The sequence below is a fragment of the Panthera onca genome, chromosome D2 (genome assembly GCF_046562875.1).
Source record: "Panthera onca isolate mPanOnc1 chromosome D2, mPanOnc1 haplotype 2, whole genome shotgun sequence".
Lineage (NCBI taxonomy): Eukaryota > Metazoa > Chordata > Mammalia > Carnivora > Felidae > Panthera > Panthera onca.
Window position 1 is genome coordinate 49,815,168 of NC_138349.1, and position 21,918 is coordinate 49,837,085.

The 21,918-nt window shown below is 50.4% G+C and overlaps 1 protein-coding gene across 4 annotated transcripts in view; it reads left to right on the forward strand.

Annotated features, from left to right (window-relative positions):
- DLG5 (discs large MAGUK scaffold protein 5) overlaps nucleotides 1–21,918 on the forward strand; it is a 128,145-nt gene that overhangs the window by 73,164 nt on the left and 33,063 nt on the right. For 3 of the 4 annotated variants that reach the window (XM_060642369.3, XM_060642368.3, XM_060642372.3), the window contains 9 exons: nucleotides 4,602–4,861; nucleotides 6,074–6,386; nucleotides 12,049–12,233; nucleotides 13,768–13,893; nucleotides 16,472–16,604; nucleotides 17,033–17,160; nucleotides 17,819–17,994; nucleotides 18,357–18,460; nucleotides 21,422–21,514. In XM_060642369.3, the coding sequence (XP_060498352.3) occupies nucleotides 4,602–4,861; nucleotides 6,074–6,386; nucleotides 12,049–12,233; nucleotides 13,768–13,893; nucleotides 16,472–16,604; nucleotides 17,033–17,160; nucleotides 17,819–17,994; nucleotides 18,357–18,460; nucleotides 21,422–21,514 (1,518 nt within the window). The remainder of the gene's footprint in view (nucleotides 1–4,601; nucleotides 4,862–6,073; nucleotides 6,387–12,048; nucleotides 12,234–13,767; nucleotides 13,894–16,471; nucleotides 16,605–17,032; nucleotides 17,161–17,818; nucleotides 17,995–18,356; nucleotides 18,461–21,421; nucleotides 21,515–21,918) is intronic. The other variant, XM_060642370.3, reaches the window with a different exon arrangement.

A 21,918-nucleotide genomic window follows, 5' to 3' on the forward strand; every position in this document is an offset into this window, starting at 1 on the left:
CGAGGATTTGGAGGGCTTCCTGTCTTACGTTTAGGTCTTTCCTCCATTTTGAGTTTATTTTTGTGTCTGGTATAAGAAAGTGGTCCAGGTTCATTCTTCTGCATGTCGCTGTCCAGTTTTCCCAGCACCACTTGCTGAAGAGACTGTCTTCATTCCATTGAATATTCTTTTCTGCTTTGTCAAAGATTATTTGGCCACACATTTGTGGGTCCATTTCTGGGTTCTCTATTCTGTTCCATTGATCTGAGTGCCTGTTCTTGTGCCACATTTGAAGTGATTTTTAATTGGAATGTTTGAGGTACTGTCCACAAGTCGGGACACTCCAGTCTAAAAGCTGGACCTTTTCCAGACACTGGTGGAGGCACCGATTGACGCAGAAGTCAGAACTCTTCCTTTCTCTCTTTGTGTCCTGGACCTGTGTGGGTGTGAGTCCTTGTGGGACATTTTTTTCACTCCTCACTTGTGGGCACCGCATGGGGTGATGTGCTTGGTGTCCTCCAGGCCTCACTGCCTGCACCTGGATACCTTCTGGTGTCCTCAGTTTGTCCTGGACTCAGGGGCTCAGTTCTTATTTGGTGGCTTATGGAAAAGAATAATGTTATATCTCCATCTCACAATGTGCAGAAAAAAAAAATATTCCATGTAGTTGAAAGATTTAAATGTGAAAAGTAAAACTAAAACTTTTTAGATAAAAATAATAGGAGAGTATCTTTGTGATCTCAAGGTAGGAAGGAGCTTCTTCAATAAAACAACCAAAGCCCAAACCGTAGAGGAAATGATTGATAGATTTTACTGTATCAACATGGGAAACTGTGGTATAACATAAGTCATATACTGGGAGAAGATTTTGTAATAAATACAACTGGGAAAGGATTAGTGTCTGGAATTTAGAAATAAGTCCTACAAGAAGAGGAGAGAGAGGGGTGGGTGGGGAAGGAGGGAAGAAGGAAAATCAAAGATACAGACAGGCAGTTCATAGACGAGAAGATGTGTGTAGTCAGTAAGCAGGAGTCATAAGGAGAATTGCTCTGTCTTTCCAGTCATTTGGGGATGGGAGTTAAAAGAGCTGTTACTTGTCTATGAAATTAGCAATACTATAAAAAAATCTAACTTTCCCAATAGCCAAGAGGTAGAGACAACCCAAGTGTTTTTGACAAATGAATAGATAAACAAAATGCAGTACATATCTACCCTGGAACATTATCCACCTTTAAAAAGGAAGGAATCTCTGTCACATACTATGGCATGGATGAGCCCTGAAGGCATTCTGCTAAAGGAAGTAAATCCATCACAAAAAGAGAAATACTACATGATTCCATTTGTATGGGGTGCTTAGAGTCGTCAGATTCAGAGAGAGGGAATACAGAAGGGAGGCTCCTGGGGCTGAGGGGAGAGGGGAATGGGGGGGCTGTTGTTTAATGGGGATTGAGTTTCAGTTTTGCAAGATGAAAAAGTTGTGGAGGTGGGTCACACAATGGTATGGATATACGTAACACTACCGAAATGGACACTTAAAAATGTAAGAAAATGGTGAAGACTATTATGGCGGCCATGTAAACTTCCATCAAACAGGCAAAGAACGCAGATGTGTTCATGTAGTGAAATCCTACTTGCGTTGCTTGACCGCATCTCAAAAGCAACATTGAATAAAAAGGAGAACACATGGTATGATACCATAAGAGATTTTTATGAATAATAGGGAGAATGAATAAAGTATTGTGCATGGAGATGGGTGGCAGCAAATTTAGGGGAGTGATTGATTCAGGAGGGGAAGGGGGGCTGCTGGATAGAGGAAGAATGTGGTGGGGACTTTAGCAACACCCATAATGCTTTATTTCTTGGGAGAACAGTTCGAGACATGTGACAAGATAGCAGGATTAGAGCTGGGTGGTGAGTACTTTAAAATGGTGTTATATTAGGTGCTCTGCTTTTCTGTATGTTTGGAAGATATTCTGTTTTTTTTCACAAAAAAAGACTTGAGACAGTAGAGTGTGCTTAGGGGTTTTCTGACTGGTGTAAGTGTGCAGCTCTTGTCTGCCACATTGAAGCATTTTTACAAAACAGTCAAGATTTTAACTGCCAGGGGCGCCTGGGTGGCTCAGTCGGTTAAGCGTCCAACTTCAGCTCAGGTCATGATCTCACGATTCATGAGTTTGAGCCCCGTGTCAGGCTCTGTGCTGACAGCTCAGAGCCTGGAGCCTGCTTCAGATTCTGTGTCTCCCTCTCTCTGCCCCTCCCCCACTCATGCTGTTTCTCTCTCTTTCTCTCTCAAATAAATAAACATTAGAATTAAAAAGATTTTAACTGCCAAAGAACCTATTATTGCTTTTTAATTTAATCTAATTTTAATTTTTTTAATGTTTATTTATTCTTGAGAGAGAGAGAGAGAGTGCATGCAAGTGAGTGGGGGAGGGGCAGAGAGAGAGGGAGACACAGAATCTGAAGCAGGCTCCAGGCTCCGAGCTGTCAGCACAGAGCCCGACACGGGGCTCGAACTCACGAGCTGTGAGATCATGACCTGAGCTAAAGTCAGATGCTCAACCGACTGAGCCACCCAGGCACCATCCCAATATTTTTTTTTTTAACATTTATTTTTGAGACAGAGACAGAGCATGAATGGGGGAGGGTCAGAGAGAGAGGGAGACAGAGAATCCTAAGCAGGCTCCAGGCTCCGAGCTGTCAGCACAGAGCCCGACGTGGGTCTTGAACTCATGAACTGAGAGATCATGACCTGAGCCGAAGTCAGAGGCTTAACCGACTGAGCTACCCAGGCGCCCCTATTACTGGTTTTTAAAAATGAGTTTGTATTTCAGTGTCCTTGCCTTGTAAGATTTCCTTTGCAGGAAAGAGTTTTGCTTGAAAGAAGAAAAAAAGAAAGCCAACTAGAAAAAAAGGGAGCAACAAAGTAACCGCCCCGAATGGGCAGATTTGTGGGGTGCCCTTCCTCTCTGATGTCTGCGATCCTGGGAGCTAGAGCTTACGTCTTAGGGGAACAGACTCACTTTCCTTGTCTCTGGGATTCTGACTTCTGGCTCTCCTTTATCATGTTTACTGAGAGCGAACATTCCCTTCCAAGGGAGTGTCCGGTACTCCTAGCTTCTGGTTCTTGGTGCCTCGAAAATCTGATAACCCTGGGTCCATGCTGAATAAGCAGATGACACCCGGTGTGTTGCAGTTGGAAGAGTTAAGCGAGCTTTTCTGGTTGAGTCCTATCATTGGAGGAGTAAGGAAACTGGAATCCAGAGATGTGGAGTGACCCACCCAAGGGCTCACATCCCCTGTCGTGCTTAGCAGAAGTCAGAAGGCCCTTGGCAACTAATGAACTCATCTTGCTGTTTACTCTTTAGAGCGGCACCTCGAGTGAACTTCAGTACCTGTAAGTCAGAGTAGACCATCCTCTTGCTTACAAGCCTTGCATGGTTCCCATCTCGCTCAGGGTACAGTTTTTGCTTGCTGTGAGCTTTGGAGCTGTGCCCACTTCTGCAGCCCCTTTTCACTTCAGCCTTGTTTGTGGGGCTCTGACTGGAGCCCTGCCCTTCTCTTCTCTTTGTGCCTAGACCATGTGTGGTGGTCCCTGCCTCAGGGCCTTTGCACTTGTTCACCTCTGTGTGCTCTAGCTACTGCTCTTCATTTGCATCCAAGCTCAGAAGTCACCTTCTTAGAGAGGCCTCCTTAAGCCTTAGCCCCTCTATGTTTTCTTAGTAGCCCTGATTATGATCTGAAGTTATTGTAGTTATCATTTTTATAATAATAACTCTCTCTACCTCTCTAATTGTCTCTGTGTGTTTGTTTCTGCCCATGAGGATAAAAGGTCCCTAGGTCACAGTCTTTACATGACCTGTCCAGCATCACCGGCATCTAGAATATGTTAGGTACTTGTACTGGGGGTCCTCAACATCTCCCCCCAGGTTTGGTGATTTGCTAGGAGGATGTATAAGACTCAGCATATAATCACACCCAGGGCTAAAAATTTATTTCAGTGAAAGGATCCAAAGCAAAATCAACAAAGGGAAGAGGTGCGTGGGGCAAAGTCCAGAGGACTTTGCGAGTTTCTGAGAGTCCTCCCCTGCGGAGTCACATGGGACACACTTAATTCTTCTATCATTGAATTGTGACCTACTCCCTGCCCCGGGGTTTTAGTGGGGTCTGGCCGTACAGGCACCCTCTGCCGAGCATACACTGAAATTCTGGACTCCCAGGAGAAAACATGTGCTCAGCCTAAGCCACGCTCTGTCCAGTCCAGGCACGGGGAGCCCCTCTTATCACCTTGAGGAACGTTTTACATGAGTGTAGGGGACTGCTTGCCATTCAAGTTCCCAGCTGCCATCCAAGGGTCAGCTTGTTAAGCAGGTCTTTCTAAGGATAGACGTCTCGGGGCTGCAACAGTAACTCCTTTCTCCCTCTTCGGAAATATTTGTGAGTGAGTGAATTAGCCAGTGTGATTGAGAGGCCTGTGGAATCACATCTCGAGCCTCCCAAAGGCCAGAAGGTGTGGCCTCCGCTCCTTTGTCAGCAGTAATACCCCCGGACAGAGGACAGTGGTGAGTCCGCCCTTCCTCCTGTCCTCAGGTCCTTGGTAACTGTGCCTCTCTGGTCCCCAGGTGTTGAAGCACAACGGGTCGTCAGAAATTCTCAATAAACTGTACGACACGGCCATGGACAAGCTGGAGGTGGTCAAGAAGGACTATGATGCCCTGCGGAAGAGGTACAGCGAGAAAGTTGCCATCCACAACTCCGACCTGAGCCGCCTGGAACAGCTGGAGGAGGAGAACCAGCGTCTGCTGAAGCAGACGGAGATGCTGACTCAGCAGAGGGACACGGCCATCCAGCTGCAGCACCAGTGTGCCCTCTCCCTGAGGAGGTAAGAGCTGCCCGTCCGCCCGTCTCCTGTGTGCAGAGAACGGCCAGAGGGCCAAGTGGGTCTTCTGTGCCTTGGGACCGCTCTCCTTTGTGGGCTGATTGTTATCTGTAAGGCTCTCAGCCGTTCCCAAGGAATGAAAAAAAAAAAAAAAAAAGGAAGGCACAAGTGACTGTGCCTTTTCATTTGAAAAAAATTTTTTTTGGAATATTTTGGAAATGTTTTGTTGGCACTCAGTGTGGCCTGGGAATTGCACTTTTTCCTCCCGTCTGAACAGCTCTGATGTGTTCTGATCACCTCGTTTCTTAGATCTCCTCATAAGCCTCTCCCTTCTGTGTCATCTACCCACCCAGCATAGGAGAGTTATTCATCCTAGGCATTGTTTCTTCTAAAATTTCACTTTTTTAAAGGTATAAAATCTGTAGGGAAGTGACCCTTGCCCTCAAACACTGTTTCGTAAGGTACATTCCTGCAGAACGCCAGTTCTCTGGAGGGTTCACTGGTGTCCTATGCATGCAGTTCTCTGGATGTAAAAGGGATTAGGAGTTGCCAGGTTATACTTAGACAGAAGTCTGCGGGACTTCTCAGAGCCTTTACTCTGATACTCTGTACTAGTCTCTCCAGGAGGGGGACACAGTGTTTCCCAATGTAAAGCCATCAGAGAACACACTTTTTTTTTTTTTTTTTTTTTTTTTGATGGCGCTTCCTGAAGGATTGGCATTCTAAAGAACATGCATTCACAAATGCTTCTATAGAGCTGCAGGCTCTGATTTGCAGGGTTGCCTGTGTGGAAGGTGCCTCCTGGCCAGAAGGACTGAGCTGTGTTCTCGCCCCAGTCACCCACACCCAGGCCTTATCATCTGTATCTGAAAAATGAGGTGGTCGGACTAAATGATCATTAAGTCCACGTTTACCTCTCATATGCTGCGATTCTAGCATCGTTTTGTTTTTATTTTTTAAAAATAACGTGGCTTGACTGTGGAAGAAATACACTGTTATTTCTAGTAGAGCAGAGGGCATGAAGTCCTCAGATCAACTTCTGGTATTTGTAAAGGCTGAGAAAAATTCCAGGTCCGGGGGCACCGGCACTCCGTGACTTTCCTCTGTCGGAGGTGCGGATGACCTCACTCGAAACTTCATGCTTGACTGTCCAGTACGGCGGCACGGCCTGGGCAGGTCCCCGCCCCCCGCGTCCCAGCTGCCTCTCTCCCCCAGGTTTGAGGCCATCCACCACGAGCTGAACAAGGCCACAGCCCAGAACAAGGACCTGCAGTGGGAAATGGAGCTGCTGCAGTCGGAGATGACCGAGCTGAGGACCATGCAGTTAAAAATGGCAAAGGAGTCGGAGAAGTACAAGGAGGAGCGGGATGCCGTGTACAGCGAGTACAAGCTCATCATGAGCGAGCGCGACCAGGTCATCTCTGAGCTCGACAAGCTGCAGACCGAGGTGGAGCTGGCCGAGTCCAAGCTCAAGAGCAGCACGTCCGAGAAGAAGGCGGCCAGCGAGGAGATGGAGGCACTGAGACAGGTGGGTGTGGGGCGGCTGGCCTCCCGCCTCGGGGAAGGCAGGGCGATGGGGGCCACGGCGTCCGCACTGGGAGCCTCTTCCTGTTTGGTCTGCGTGCTGGCTGAGTTATCGAGTGCGGCCTGGGTAGCTGCTGAGCTCACACTTGGGGTCCGGCTCTAGCATGGCCGCAGGGCATGCAAAGGGAAGTCCGGCTGTGGTCTGGCCCTTGGAGCTTAGAGCGTAGCAAGAAAGTCGCAGGACACGCACAGACAAGCGTGGGCTCCGCTCACAGACACTCTCACACCCAAACCCTTGGTTAAGTGATTGTAGATCAGCCTTGTGTTGACGGTCAGTGTGTGTCTCAAAGATTTGCTCACTGAGAAGCAAGATCCCAAGGACAAGGGCTCAAAGCCATCCATACCTTTGGTCTTGTGAATTCAGGAGAGCACCCTCAAGGATTTTTTTCCCCTCTACATCTGAGGAGTCTGCTCTTTAATGTTTATTTATTTTTGAGACAGAGAGAGACAGAGCATGAACGGGGGAGGGTCAGAGAGAGGGAGACACAGAATCCGAAACAGGCTTCAGGCTCTGAGCTGTCAGCACAGAGCCCGACGTGGGGCTCGAACTCACGGACCGCGAGATCATGACCTGAGCCGAAGTCAGCCGCTTAACTGACTGAGCCACCCAGGCGCCCTGGAGTCTGCTCTTTAAAGGGATCATCTGGACTCCAGCTGGGAAGATGTGATAGTAGGTTGAGCACAAGGCCCTTCTAAAGCCTTGCTCCCTGGGGCCCGTGGCCTCCAGGTTCAGCGGCTAGGGGTTGAGTAGCGTCAGAACTGAGCCAGAAAGCGTGACTCCTGAGTGATAAGCAAGGAGTCTCTACATCCTTCCTACCTGAGCCACCTTGGCCTTGTTGCTAACACATTTTTCCCTCAGGTTCAGGTGTGCGCTTCTGGGGCTTGTGTGGACTGGTGGACTCGTCCTATTTGAGATTCCCTTCCCATCCTGTTGGTTGATCTGCTTAGAGCTGCTGAAATTGATCACAGCAGACTTTTATCCCATTGAAATAGTTCTCCATTCCTGCCTCTCCATTCTACTTGCTCTGCAGCTCTGTTAGAATGCAGTCTTTAAGACTGGTCTGTGAGAAGAGAAAAGCAAGGTGTTAAACGTCGGGCAAGTAGGCAGGAGCAGCATGCATTAGATTAGTGTACCCAGCTCCCTCCAGACTGAGCATGAGGCAGGGCTGATGCCTGAGGGGTGGGCCAAGGCCTGTGAGGGTCTCTGCAGACAGTGATGCCTCCTTATGCCCAGGCGGCGCGAGGGGCTGTGGGAATGCAAGGGACAGGGCCCTGTGCTTGGAGAGGGGCGCTCCTCAGTCATGGGACCTCCTACCTCTCTGGGCCTTAGTTTCCTCATCTACAAAATAGAGATAATAGCAGTGCCTCACAGGGTAGCTGTGACAGTCCAATGAATGCATGTGGAAAACACACTTAGAATGGTGCCCCGTAAAGTAGGAATGATTTGAGTGTTTACTTTATTGTTAAGATGATTATTACGCCTGTCTGGATCTTACTGCCTCTTGGGACTAGGGTGAGCACTATGAAGTTGTTTCTGTAGGCAAAAGTGGGCCAGATGGGAGCGATTTAGTATAAGGGGGGCCGGGGGGGGGGCTGGTGAGACTTCTCCAGGCCGTGAGGACGAAAGCCTCATGAAAAGGAATATCTACTTTGATGAAATTTTTACAAGACCATGATGAATGAATTTTTAATAAGCACAGATAACGTATTAGGACTTGGGCATTGTGCCAGAGAAACCATCCCTTCGCTTTTTCATTCTGGTATCTGAGAGCTTAACTGTTGGGGGAAATGTGGATATTAAAGAAGGAAGACAAAACGATGAAGAAGGAAACTTTGGAAGTGACTAGTCAGTCACTGAACGAAAAGGTCCAGGAGAATGTGTAAAAGGCGTGGAAGGTGGTAGGACAGCAGCCCCCTCGAGGGGTTTTCAAGGTTCTGGAGGTTAATGGTGCTCTTGTAGGGGTGTGATAGAGCTCCCAGTTTCCCGCGGTGCCAGCAGCTGGTGGCAGTCTGCCGTCCCCCCCTTGCTCCCAGCACTCAGCGTGCCCTTCGGCCTGGAGCCCAGTTTCTGGGCCTTCGCAGGGGGCATTGGCTGGATGCCAAGTCTGCCTGTCAGCTGAGGCAGGAATCTTTTCTAGGCACTGTTCCGAGTCAGCGGGCCGGACAGGAGAAGCTCTGCTCCCGCCCCGGCAGTTCCCAGAGCTGAAACGCTCCGCTCCTTCTCCAGTTTGTCTGGCTTCTCAGACAAGACCACTCCCCACCTGGCCAGAGGAGGCCGGGTCTGTGGCCTTGGCGGTCCTGGCCTTGAGGTGCCGTTGGGAGGGTCTTATCTCCCCCGTGGTCTGATGAGTCCCCTTGGGATTGACCCCGTCTCTGTCCAGCAGCCGCCTCCTGGCAGGGTCAGCCGAGGTTGGCCTTCTAGCCAGGCTGCCTCCCTAGTCTCGGAACTGTCTTCATTGTGCTCAGCTGAGGAGGGGGTTCCTTTTCTTTCTGACAGACTGTGTGTTCTCTACACTGTTCCTTTCTCTTTGTTCCTCCCTCTTCACTGACCCTCTTTCCTCGCTCACCTCACCCCACCCCTGCCGTTCTACCCTCTTCTCTGGAGTGCATTTTGTGGTGAAAAGAGGGCTTTGGGGGGCCTGTTAGGGTCTTTGCCTGGCTCTGGATGCTGCCCTCTCTGCAGCTTCCCCCTCCCTGAATGGCCGTGTCCACAAGGGCCTCCCTGTCTAGGGCTGCTGCCCCAGCCTCTGGCCGCTGGCTGACCAGGTCCCGTGAAGGCTCGCTGCCCTCAGGATGGGAAGGAACTGCCTGGGGCAGCTGGTCCCTGCTACTGGGAAGCTGTGGGGCACCGCTGCCTATCACAGAGGTTCTTCTAGATGACAAGTTATGTCCCAAGACCAGCCTCTCTGGCAGAGCTCCTGTCCCATAGAAAGGCCAGCTTGGTCACTCAGGCTGGCAGTGGCTTCCCGTGTCCCTGCCTTCCTGGTGTACCTCTGACTTGCAGTATTGTGGCGCTGAGCTCGGTGTGGGGGGACAGAGTGAGAGCCGCGTGTGACGGGGGGGGGGGGGAGGGGAGGAAGTACTGTTGGACAGGGAGGACAAGCAGGGGAGCGCGAGGGCGTTCCAGGAACTTAGAGGCTGTCACATGTTGCCCGAATAGAAGAGACCAGTGTGCTCAGGGTGGGCTGCCCGCTCGGGGAACATTGCCCTCTCCCTGCACCCTGGTGAGCCTCTGCTGGGTCTTTCTTGTTGGCTTCGTGCCTGGCCCCAGTGAGTGTCTCGTGAAAGCCAGTCCCTCTCTTCCCGAGCCTGTGGCCCCACGCTCCCCCAGGGCGGACAGAAGGAGGTATGTGTTGGGGGTGCTGTGGCAGAGTAAGACCTGGCCCTGGCAGGCACAGCACGGTGCAGAGCAGGAAGCCCTGGAGTGGCCATGGGAGACCTGGGATGGAGTTCAGCTCCTGGCTGATGGGTGGGACCCGGGACCAGTCACTTCCTGGGCCCTGAGCACCCTCATCCGAATTATCCGGGGACCGGATGAAGGGACCTCAGCTCCTAGCTCTTGCGCTTTTAAAATACTCCTTGTTCTTCTCCCCTCTCCGTAAAACCAAGTCTTGTGCTTCTTGTGTTTTTCACATGGACATGGTGTTTGGGGAGCGAATTCATTTTGGAGATGAACATTGGGGGAGAGGGCGGGAGCTGCCTAACACCCGGGGCTGGCCTCCAGTGTGTCACCTCAGGCCAGAGTGCAAAGACCTTTCAGTGACACCATATGGAAACACGTTTCTTATATCAAACTACTAACATATAAAACACCGAGTAAAGTGTTAATTTAAGTGTTATCGTTAAACCTACTATTTATAATAAATTCTTGACATCTTTAATAGCAGTAATCAGTTTTCAAAAAAATGGCAATCTAGACAGACTCCCAACACTGCATGAAAGTGGGGAAAATCAAAACCGGAGTGCTTTGAACTGATGTTGGGAAATGTGAGGTCTGAGCACGAGCATACCAACCACCGTGTCACTCTGGGTTAAGGTGTACTTTCTGTGCAGACTTTTTTCCAGCTTCTCCTGGGTCTGTACTCGAGAGAGGAGGGGTGATTGTGAGATGACTCCGTGTACTTTCCTTTCTTTCCTCATCCTCGTCTGTTGTCTGAACCTTTGGGATCTTTTTGAACGTGTGTATCAGGGGCTGCGCATCCAGCTATTCTGCGGAGGGTGAGCCGTGGAGTCCGCAGAGGCCTTCTTGCTGTGTTTGTCGTCTTTATTCTTTCTGCAAAGAGGGGGGGATTCCCGGCACAGACATCAGTGCCTGCCTCTTGTGTCCTGTTTGTACTTTGCTTCTGAAAGCCCTTGAGCCGAAGTGGGATTCCTCCTGCAGTAGATGCTCACTGTGTCCTTTGTCGTTTTCCCCGTGTTTTCTAAGGGTTAGAGAGACGCAGAGGGAGCTTTCTACACGAGAGCTTCCAGGTGTTTGACTTGAAACTGTAGCAGAGCATGTAATGCTTTGAGGAGGTGTCAAGATGCAAATGTTTCAGATTTTGGCTTTTTTTTTTTTTTTAACGTTTATTTATTTTTGAGACAGAGAGAGACAGAGCATGAATGGGGGAGGGTCAGAGAGAGGGAGACACAGAATCCGAAACAGGCTCCAGGCTCTGAGCCATCAGCCCAGGGCCTGACGTGGGGCTTGAACTCACGAACCGCGAGATCATGACCTGAGCCGAAGTCGGACGCTTAAGCGACTGAGCCACCCAGGTCCCCCTCAGATTTTGGCTTTTTTTTTAATTTTTTTTTTTTCAACGTTTTTTATTTATTTTTGGGACAGAGAGACACAGAGCATGAATGGGGGAGGGGCAGAGAGAGAGGGAGACACAGAATCGGAAACAGGCTCCAGGCTCCGAGCCATCAGCCCAGAGCCTGACGCGGGGCTCGAACTCACGGACCGCGAGATCGTGACCTGGCTGAAGTCGGACGCTTAACCGACTGCGCCACCCAGGCGCCCCAGATTTTGGCTTTTTAAACAAACTGAGAGACGCAGGATTTCACCAGCAAAGATGCTGGTGTATGTTCAGATTTAAAAATAACTCCGTGTGCCAGAGCATAAAAACCAGTCTTGCAGACACAGAGGGTTGGGAATTATCATGATCGACGTCTACACCCTTCACTGCAGTCAGTCCTTGTGTCGTTATGTTTTGACAGGAGAGCTCTTGAGAGACACACGATATGTGATGTGAGCCTTGCGAGTGGCAGGGAGGAGGAGCCTGGAGCAAGCACTCCAGGGGAGGCATTCCACCTGCGCCACTGAGACCTCGGCCACATGGCACAGGGGCTGGGGTTCTGGTCCAGGATCTGCTCTGTGGGGCTGGGAGAGTTTGGACTGGACCCTACCTAATGTCACTAGGCGTCTTGAGTATGGCTGTGGGACATGGAGTCACCGGGGGTGCAGGTGCATGGCAGGGATGTGTTGGGATGGGCTCAGGCTAGGATCCCATGTTTCCCCCCATCCAGCTCCTGAGGGTTCAGCCCAGCTCCTGCACTGGCTGGAGGGTGCTTCTCACCCGAAGGCTCACTAACTACCCTGTCTGCTTGCCCCTTGACCCCACCAGATGAAAGACACGGTGACAATGGATGCTGGGAGAGCCAACAAGGAGGCTGAAATCCTTCGAAAGCAATGCAAGGCTCTGTGCCAGGAACTGAAGGAAGCCCTCCAGGAGGCGGACGTGGCCAAGTGCCGGCGGGACTGGGCCTTCCAGGAGCGGGATAAGATCGTGGCGGAACGGGACAGCATCCGGTACGGGGAGCCCCTGGGCTGGTGTGGGCTCTCATCTCTCCACCATGCTCTGGGTCTCTGGGGATGGTCGGAGTCACTTGCCATATGTCCAGGTAAGGTGGGAGTGACCGTCGTTCCTCCCTTCTCACCTGAGGTGGTGCCCCAGCCTTGCTTCATAGCGTTAGAAGTGTCTGCTGCAACCTAGCTGTCTGCGTGTGCGTGGAGACTGGGTGAGACCCTCCCCCTGCCATGAGGTGGCACAAAGACAGGGTTTTCTCTTAGGGGACTTCTGATGAAATGGACATATCAAAAATGCACTCTTTTAGTTGGTATTCTTTGGGCACCTGCTGTGTGCCAGGATGGTGGGTCCCTCATACAAGGACACCCTGGGACTCCCGGACAGGTGTGGTGCCCTGGAGGGGCCAGCGCTGCGGGGGCCACGGCAGCTTTGTCGGACAGGGCAGCAAGGGAGGGTCACAGTTAGAATGGTGAATTCTAGGGTCACAGTTAGAACTGTGATGGGGGCTTGCAGGGCACTGGGGGAACAGGTGTGGAGTCTCCCCAGAAAGCATGAGCTTGAACTTAAGCTCGAGTGGAGGTTTTCCAGGTGGAGGAGGGGGATGGGTGTTACAGCCTGAGGAAACATGAACAAAGATGTGTGGTTTGCTCAGGGCAGGGACATGCTCGTGGACTTGGGGGAGTCCCAGGAGAGGTGGCTGATGGGGTTCCTGAGGACAGGCTGTAAGGGCCTCGAAAGGGAAGCCCAGGAGCGTAGCCTTAATTCTTGGAGGGGGTAGAGCCACGAGGGGCTGTGGTGGTGCTGGTGGTGACTTGGGTCATTGAGAGTTTGCGAACGATCCCTGTGGTTAGAGACTGACGTCTACCCGGGCTGCTCAGGAGATGAGGGTTCAGGGTTGGAGGGATTGGGGGCCATGAAGAGGTGGGGACCAGCCCTTAGGTGCCATCGTATGACAGGATGCAGTTCTGGAGGTGACCCAGAGCACGTGTTCCCTGGCTGCCAGGTCACCTATCCCTACCTTCTCTGAATGGCTGAGGTGGTGCTGGGGCCCCAGGAGCCACGCATCCTTTGGTGGGGAATTGTCAGGCCTGCACTTTGCACTCACCTGCACAGAGACTGCACAGGGCTGCAGAGACAATGGAGACATTATTGCTGTCCAAGTGGGGGGCTCAGTCTAGTTGCAGGGTGGAAGACAGCTCTAGAAAGGCCTGCATGGGGGTAGTTATGAGGCATGTGGTAGGTGATGGGATAGCAGGGCCTGGCCGGTGGGCTGCGGCTATGTTGAGGGCAAAGCAGTGGGAAGAGCACTGGATGTTCAGAACCCGTTGCCCAATAACTGCGGAGGTGTCTCCTTCCTGGTCCTCAGCGTCTTCTCTGTCCCTGGATGGGGTTGGCCTGTGTGGTCTCCCCTCCAGATTTTCCAGCACTCCTGTGCATTTGGAGGCAAGGCAGGCACCTGGGGTGTCTGGGGGATAGGCCGTGAATCCTCTGCCCCCTTACCCTCACGGTGACCTTGGCCTCTGCCCTCTCTGCCAGGACGCTCTGTGACAACCTAAGGCGGGAGCGGGACCGGGCGGTGAGCGAGCTGGCCGAGGCCCTGCGCAGCCTGGATGACACTCGCAAACAGAAGAATGACGTCAGCCGGGAGCTCAAGGAGCTCAAGTATGTTGGGGCAGGTGCCTGCGTGGGGGGACAGGGTGGGCGCCTGCCTGGGGGTGTAGGGGCCCCTCTGCGGGCAGGGCAGGGTTGTCTGTCCCTTCACAGGCTTACTCTGTCGGCCTGTAGAATGGGTCTGAATGCTACCTCCATGCGGAGAGGTAATTAGACATTCTTAGGCCATCACAGAAGATGGCAGCCCTTTTGTGAGCACACGGAGACGGGCAGGCACCGTGTGCAAAGGTACATAGGAAGGAAAGTCTCTATTCAGAGGCAGTGCATTTGGGGACAGGCATGCATGTACTGTCCATTCATTCATTCATTTGTTCCCTTTCTACCTCATTCATTCACCACCTCTAGGATTTACCAAGCGCCTGCTCTGTATGGGCCAGGCCTGTGGGAGGCCCTGGGGGAGCTGAACAGAGGACCAGGTCTCTGTCTGTGGGGCTCACAGCACACAGGAGAGACAGACCACCATTCAGTAGTCCATTCTGCCTGTGTCATGCGGATGCCCATGTGAGAGAGACTGGGGTGTCAGGCAGCCTCCCCTCGGTTATAGCACTGCACCCAGGGTTGTGATTCAGGACACGGTGACCCTGAGCAATGGACTGAAAATACAAAGATCAAAGTTAAAAGGAGAGATTGGCAGAACCCAGGAGCTGTCACTGTAGGGTAGAACGAGGCTGTCCTGAGAAGCAGTGGCTGTCTGTTCTGAGAAACTTGATCAGCTGATAGAGTGGTATAGGGTGGTGAGGAGCATGAGTGTGAGTGTGCAAGCCTTGCTTGCTCGAGCAACGCCTTTCACACGGAGTGACAGCTTTCCCTCCCTCCCCATTCAGTAACCTCTAACATGAGCCAACCAGCTTTAGTTATTAGATGAAAACCCAGAACCTCTTGGGCTTGAGTACTCTAAAGAAAATCTCAGGGGCTAAGAGGAAAAGTGAAGCACTGTCTCCAGAGACCCACCTTGGGTCTAGCAAGTGATGGAATCAAATTAAGGTAAAGCCTGGCCCCTGGGGGCTTGAGCTCGGGAGAAAGTTTTGCATTTTAATTGAGCTGGAATTGCCTGGAGCTTCTAAGGAAGTCAAATTCCACTTGTTGTTCTGCACGTTTGAATTTGCACCTCCTCTTTGTTAAGCTTTCTAACTGGTGCTGCTGCTCAGGGACCCCCCAGTCTGCAGAGGCAGCAGACATGCCCCGGCGGATGAGAGATGAGCAGGTGCAGTGAGCATTAAACACAGAGCTTCAGGCTGCACAGGGCTAGTGGGGGTCGTGTCCGGGGAAGGAGGCTTTGGGGCTCTGCCTTGAGGCTGGGTGGCATTCTGGAGCCGGCCAGTGAGAGCACAGCCCAGACAGAGATGTGGACCTGCAAGCCTGTCCATTTGAGAAGGAACCAGAAGGAGGTCATGAGTATGCCCCAGAGCCCAGTAGGCAGTACCGATGAACTTAAAGGCTGGATGCGGGTTTTAGGACAAGGGGTTTCAGGTGCAAGTTCCTGGGGGATAGTACAAAGTTTCTGAGTCTTTTTTCATCTCGTAACTGGGTCTTTCTTAGAGCTTAAGTGTTTGTATATTGGTCAAATCCAACTTACTGATTTTTAATTTCTAATTTTTTAATTTTGTTGTTATGTTTTTATTTATTTTGAGAGAGAGAGAGAGTAGGAAAGGGGCAGAGAGAGAGGGGAAGAGAAAATGCCAAGCAGGCTCCACGCTGTCAGTGCTGAGCCAGACTCGGGGCTCAATCTCATGAACTGTGACATCATGACCTGAGTCGAAATCAAGGGTTGGATGCTTAACTGACTAAGCCACTCAGGTGCCCCAATTTTTAATTTTTAATTGAGTGTATGATGTCTAAGGACCCTTAACGCTTCATCTCAAAGATTTTCTCTTGTATTTTCCTTTTAAACGTGTTACAGCTTTATTTTATACATTTCAATGTGTGATACGTTTTGAGTTACTTTTTCTGTAAGATGTGACGTGTAGATTGGGGCTCAGTTTTTTTTGCCATGGGTGTGCAGGCGCTCCAGCGTCACTGGTCAAACGCTGTCTTTCTTCTGCTGAAGTACTTTAGTACCTCTCATACTTTGTGGGGGTGTCTCTGGATTCTTCATTCTGTCCCAGTGATCTCTGTGTCTGTCTTCCTGCAATTCTGCAATGTCTCAATTACTGTAGCTATAAAAAAAAGTCTTAAAATCGAGTAGAGTTGATTCCTCCCACTTAATGTTTCATTTTCAGAATTGTTTCAGCTATTCTGATTCCTTACCTTTCTCTCCCTGTGTGTTTTAGAATAATCTTGTCTGTATCCACAAAAAAGTGTTGCTGGCATTTCTCAAGGAATTGCATTAAACCCTGGGTTAAGTTTGGGAAGACTTTGACTGTTTTTTGAATAAACCTCTATGAAAATGCCTTGATAGCTAAGAAGCCTTGGCGTGCAGCTCCAGATTTATTGGGAAGCTGGCATGGAGTGTGAGAGGGAGAGGAACCTCCTTTGGCTCTCATGGTGGCCTTCCTGCCTTCTGAGCTGTGACTTGGGTGGGATGTGTTGCCTCCCTGGGGACCATCGTCAGAGCCCTCTCTGTTCCTAGGGAGCAGATGGAATCCCAGCTGGAGAAAGAGGCTCGGTTCCGGCAGCTGATGGCGCACAGCTCCCACGACTCGGCCATCGACACAGATTCCATGGAGTGGGAAACAGAAATTGTGGAGTTCGAAAGGGAGACGGTGAGCTGCCCTGATGTCTTTACTCCCTTTGAACGGGGGGGTGGGAGAGGATGCCCCCCTTGTGAGGTTCCCCCATTTCTCGGCTGTCAGTTTGGGGCTTTGGCTTTTCTTGCCAGGGTGCGTGCATCCTTTCCCTGCCCTTGTCCAAGCTGGGTTGTGACAGGTTGGTGTCCGTGGCCCCTCCAGCCGCGGCTGGAGACAGTGCATGGAGGGCAGAGGGCAGAGCAGGGCTCTTCTGTAGGGACGTGTGTGTGCAGTAGCTGGAAGGGGCATATGGCAGCTGCTCTGGGCTTCATCCTGTGGTCCGAGTGCCCCATCAGACATGGTGAAGGAGCAGTCCTCACAGAGAAGCAAGTGGCTTGAGGTTTCAGAGTGAAATGTTTCTAATCACTGCTTTATAAAGTGTGCGGCTACTGCTCTTTTGACAGGAGGATATTGACTTGAAGGCACTTGGGTTCGATATGGCAGAAGGTGTGAATGAGCCTTGTTTGCCGGGGGACTGTGGGATATTTGTCACTAAAGTGGACAAAGGAAGCATTGCTGATGGCCGCTTACGGTAAGAGTGGAGGAGGCCCAGGCTCTGGAGGGAAGGGGGGCCCTCTGACCCAATGCAAGGGACCCAGGGAGTCAGGTGGCTGTTAAGTGAGTGCACCCCAGGGTCTGGGGGACTCGAAGGCTCAACTGCTAACATTACCCTTAAAGGAGACTCTGTGACTCATGGGGGCCTTTGCGTCTGACCTTTCCACAGGCCCCAGGTGCTGCCCTTCACTTTTCTAGGTAGGAAAAGGCTCAGGCAGTATGGGTGAGAGTTTAGGATGTGCGTTGCATGCCCATGCCATGAAATAGCAATGAGAATAAACTACCGTTTGCTAAGTGCTGGTTTAGGCCCCTTGTATAATCAATTCATTAATTTTTGAAATCCAGTGAGGTAGGTCTGTACTCTGCTATTGGCCCCATTTTACAGATGAGGACACCGAGGTGTGGAGGCGCTAGGTCACACAGCTAGTAAGTGGTAGGGCCAGGATTGGCACCCAAGCAGCCTGGCCCCAGCATCTGTGAGTGTAGCCATTTGAGCCTGCTGAAGAGGAGATCTTTCTGAATGTGTGTGCGGGGCAACCGCTTTCTGGCACTCATCTCCTCAGACTAGAGCGGTGGGGCCTGCCCACTGGTCCCAAGGCCTGAGCAGGTGCTGACCTGGCTGTGCCCCTCCTCAGGGTCAATGACTGGCTGCTGAGAATCAACGATGTGGACCTCATCAACAAGGACAAGAAGCAGGCCATCAAGGCCCTCCTCAACGGGGAGGGGGCCATTAACATGGTCGTGCGGCGGAGGAAGTCCCTGGGCGGGAAGGTGGTCACACCACTGCACATCAACCTGAATGGACAGAAAGGTAGTGGGCCTGCCAAAGTGCACAGAGCACCTCAGATGGCGGGGCAGACCCCTTTTTTGTGCAGAGGGGATGCTTCTGAGTTACTGATGCCGTTAAATGCAGTGCGTGTGCATCCCTGGCTGGGGGCCACCCGGGTCCTGGGTCTTGCCGGTCTCTGGGTGTTTGATTCACCAGACCAGACGTCACTGAGCCTCCGGGTGGTCTGACCTGGCCCGGGTGTTGGGACGGGCAGGTCGCAGTCTGCGAATGTTCCCTTCTGAAGGGAATGTTGCCTCCTGAAGACAAGGTGGGAGGACCAGAGGGCCCTGTGACCGGCGTGGGGGTTAACTGGATATTCCCCATGTCTGCCCTGTGGTTCACAGACAGCGGCATCTGTCTGGAGAATGGCGTATATGCTGCTGCCGTGATGCCTGGAAGCCCGGCCGCCAAAGAGGGGTCCCTCGCCGTGGGAGACAGGATTGTGGCGGTAAGCCTCAGGGCCGGGCTGTCTGCCCCACATGGAGAGTAGATGCGATTTGAGAGATTGAACAGGAAGTAACGAACAGAGATTTTATGTTAACCTTGTTCGTTAAATGGGAACAAACTTTTTTTTTTCTCATAGTGTGTTTCCATTGATAGTAGAAAATCAGGAAATAGAAACTTTAGGAAGAAAATAAGAATCCTAATTGCTACCACCTATAGATAACCTTTATGAACATTTTAAATGTATTTTTCTGTAGCCTTTATTCTGCACATGAATCTGTATTTAGGTCAGTTTAAAGAAGATAGCATCTGCATGTGATTTTTAAAAAAATCTTATTAAACATTATGTCCATTACTTTTTTTTATCACCAAAGTAAGACATGTGCCGTAAAATAGTTAAGCAATACAGAAATGTAGAAAGTGGTAGTCCCCTCTTTTCCTTTTAATCCTGCTCCTGGAGATATTCTTTGCTCCCACTTGCAAGATGTGCTCCCAGCAGACCGTATGTCTCTTACAGATCTATATACACAGATAAAGATTTCTGGTGTTTGTTTGCTTTTTTTTTTTTTAATTTTTAACGTTTATTTATTTTTGAGAGACTGAGAAACAGCACTAGTTGGGGACGGGCAGAGAGAGGGAGACACAGAATCTGAAGCAGGCTCTAGGTTCCGTGCTGTCGGCACAGAGCCCGACGTGGGGCTTGAACTCATGAGCTGTGAGATCATGACCTGGGCTGAAGTCAGATGTTTAACCAACTGAGCCACCCAGGCACCCCAGGTTTTTGTTTGCTTTTTAAGCAAATCATTTTGCGATTCCACATCATGGATACCAAATTGATCCTCATTACTTTTATCTACCTCATGGTATTCAGTTGTGCGGTAGTTTAAAGCATGCCCCCGTTGTGCACAGATACATTGTTTTGAGATTCTGCCATTGCAAACCACCCTGCCATGAACTTTACCTGTGTGCACAGACCTTTGGGGGACACCCAGTGGCATCCCTGGTGATCAAATCCCAAAATGCTGTAAGATTATGAAGTCTAATTTAGTATTTCTGACTAACTCATTAAGATCAAAGACACACACACACACACACACACACACACACACACACACAATCCCAGCTGTATAAAAGATGCACATGATGATAACCTTTTTCTCTGGTTCTAGACTCCTCATCTACCAGTTCCCATTATTCTGTTTTCTTCCAGAAATATTCAAAACATTTATATCTCCCTCTTTTTTCTTTTGTTTTCTTTCTCTTTCTTTTCTTTTTTCTTTCCTTTCCTTTCCTTTCCTTTTCTTTTTTCTTTTATTTTCCCTTCCCTTCCCTTCCCTTCCCTTCCCTAACCCTAACCCTAACCCTAACCCTAACCCTAACCCTTCCGTTCCCTCTCTTCCCAGGTGTGATCATAATATTCTCACTTGCTAACCTCATTTTTTGTTTCCCACAGCGTGCCCTGGAGAGTCTCCTGCATTTACATCTTTAGATCTGCCTAGGTCATTTCAGTAACTGCATATTCCTTAGGGGCAGCTGCTCAAGCCATTAACCAGCAGACAGGACACCTTTGCAGTGCAGCAAGGCTTTTGCTCCATCCCTCCATGGGGGCCCACGGGGTGAATTCCTGGGTGGGGGATTTCCGGATCAGTGGGCATAAGCAGTTAGCATTTGACATGATCTTTTCCCATGTGGTCAAGGAGATCGTGGCCTTTTTGATCCCACCTGCAGTGCGTGGGGGAGTGCATTGCTTTGCATCTTTGCCAGTGTTTTTCAGATTTTGGGGGATGCCAGAATTTAAGAGCAAGATGGCCATTGTGAAAAATGATAAGATGTGGAAAATTATGAAGAAAAAACCCAGCCAAGTTAATCTACCACTCCAAAATAATCACTCTGCCTATTTTTTTTAACTTTTGATTTTGAAACGATTACAGAAATACTTCAGTTACGATATTAAATAAATAGTATTAAAAGCTAAATAAAGTGGTGAAGGTAGTACAGGCGGGTCCTATGTATGCTTCATGCAGTTTTCCCTAATGGTTATGTTTTGGACGACTATATAATATCAAAACCAGGTGATTGATATTGGAACCGTGTGTGTTTATTTCCATGTCATTTTATTATCATGATTTAAGTGGCAAAAAATTTGAGCTACAGAGCTGTTCCACGGGAACAAAGATTTCCCTCCTGTTACCCCTTTATAGGAACATCCACAACCCTGCTCTCCACACCCCCCATACATAACACCTGGCAGTTAATTTGCTCTCCATCTGTATAATTCTGTCATCTTGAGGACATTATATAAGTCAGTATGTGGCCTTTGAGATGGGCTGTTCCACCCAGCATGGTGCCATGAGATCCATCAGGTGGCTGGGGGCCCCGTCAGTATGTCCCTGTTGGTGCTGAGCAGTATCGCATGGTCTGGTGGCACCCCAGTCTAACCATTCACGCTTGCACATACGTGTGTTTTAAAGATTGGGACACATCTGAGAGAAATGGGGACAGAGGTTCAGGCCTAAGGGATTGTGAGAATCTTTGTGAACCGTTCACAAAGGCCTTTCACACCATGATCTCATCTTCGGTCTCCTCCTGCCCCAGGAGGCAGGCATGTTCATCTTCCATTCTGTACGTGAAGGAGTTCTGAGCCGTGGTCCTTTGTCACACAGTAGGCAGCAGTGGAGCCTGGTTGATCCCCTAGGATGCTTGGTGTTCTGGTCCCAGTCAGACAAGCAAGAGAGTACTTGCCCCGAGAGCAATGCCCCGAAAGTGATTGTAAGGCTGCGTCTTTTCTTTGCCTTGAAAGCTGCTAAACTGGATTCCTCAGGCCTTCATCAGGGAGGGCCTGTCTCCCCTTTGCTGACTCCAGACTTGGGCACCACTTGTATAGAATCAGGCCCACTGTCCAGAATGGGCAGGCAGAGACCCTGAGCTGGGGGTGGGCCTGACAAAGCTCTATGTTTGGCCCTAGATCAATGGCATTGCCCTGGACAACAAGTCTCTGAATGAGTGTGAATCTCTGCTACGTAGCTGCCAGGACTCCCTGACCCTCTCCCTCCTGAAGGTAAGGGCCCCTGCCCCACACCAGCTGCTCTCATCGGCTGCGGGGCAGGCAAAACCTCAGCTCCATACACCCGAGCTGCTACTCTGCATCCCTGGGATCCTTGTATAAAGGGTATTGATTTACAGAGTGCAGGATGTGCATGAACCCTGATCCTGGTCTCAAAACAAAAATGGGGTGACTGGGTGGCTGAGTCAGGCATCCAACTCTTGGTTTCAGCTCAGGTTATGATCTCACGGTTCGTGGGTTCGAGTCCCGCATGGGGCTCTGTGCTGCAGCACAGAGCCTGCCTGGGATTCTCTCTCTCCCTCTCTCTGTGTCTCTTCTCTGTTCTCTTTCTCAAAATAAACTTAAAAAAAATTTTGTTAAACAAAAACAAAACAAGACAGCTATGAAGGACATTTTGA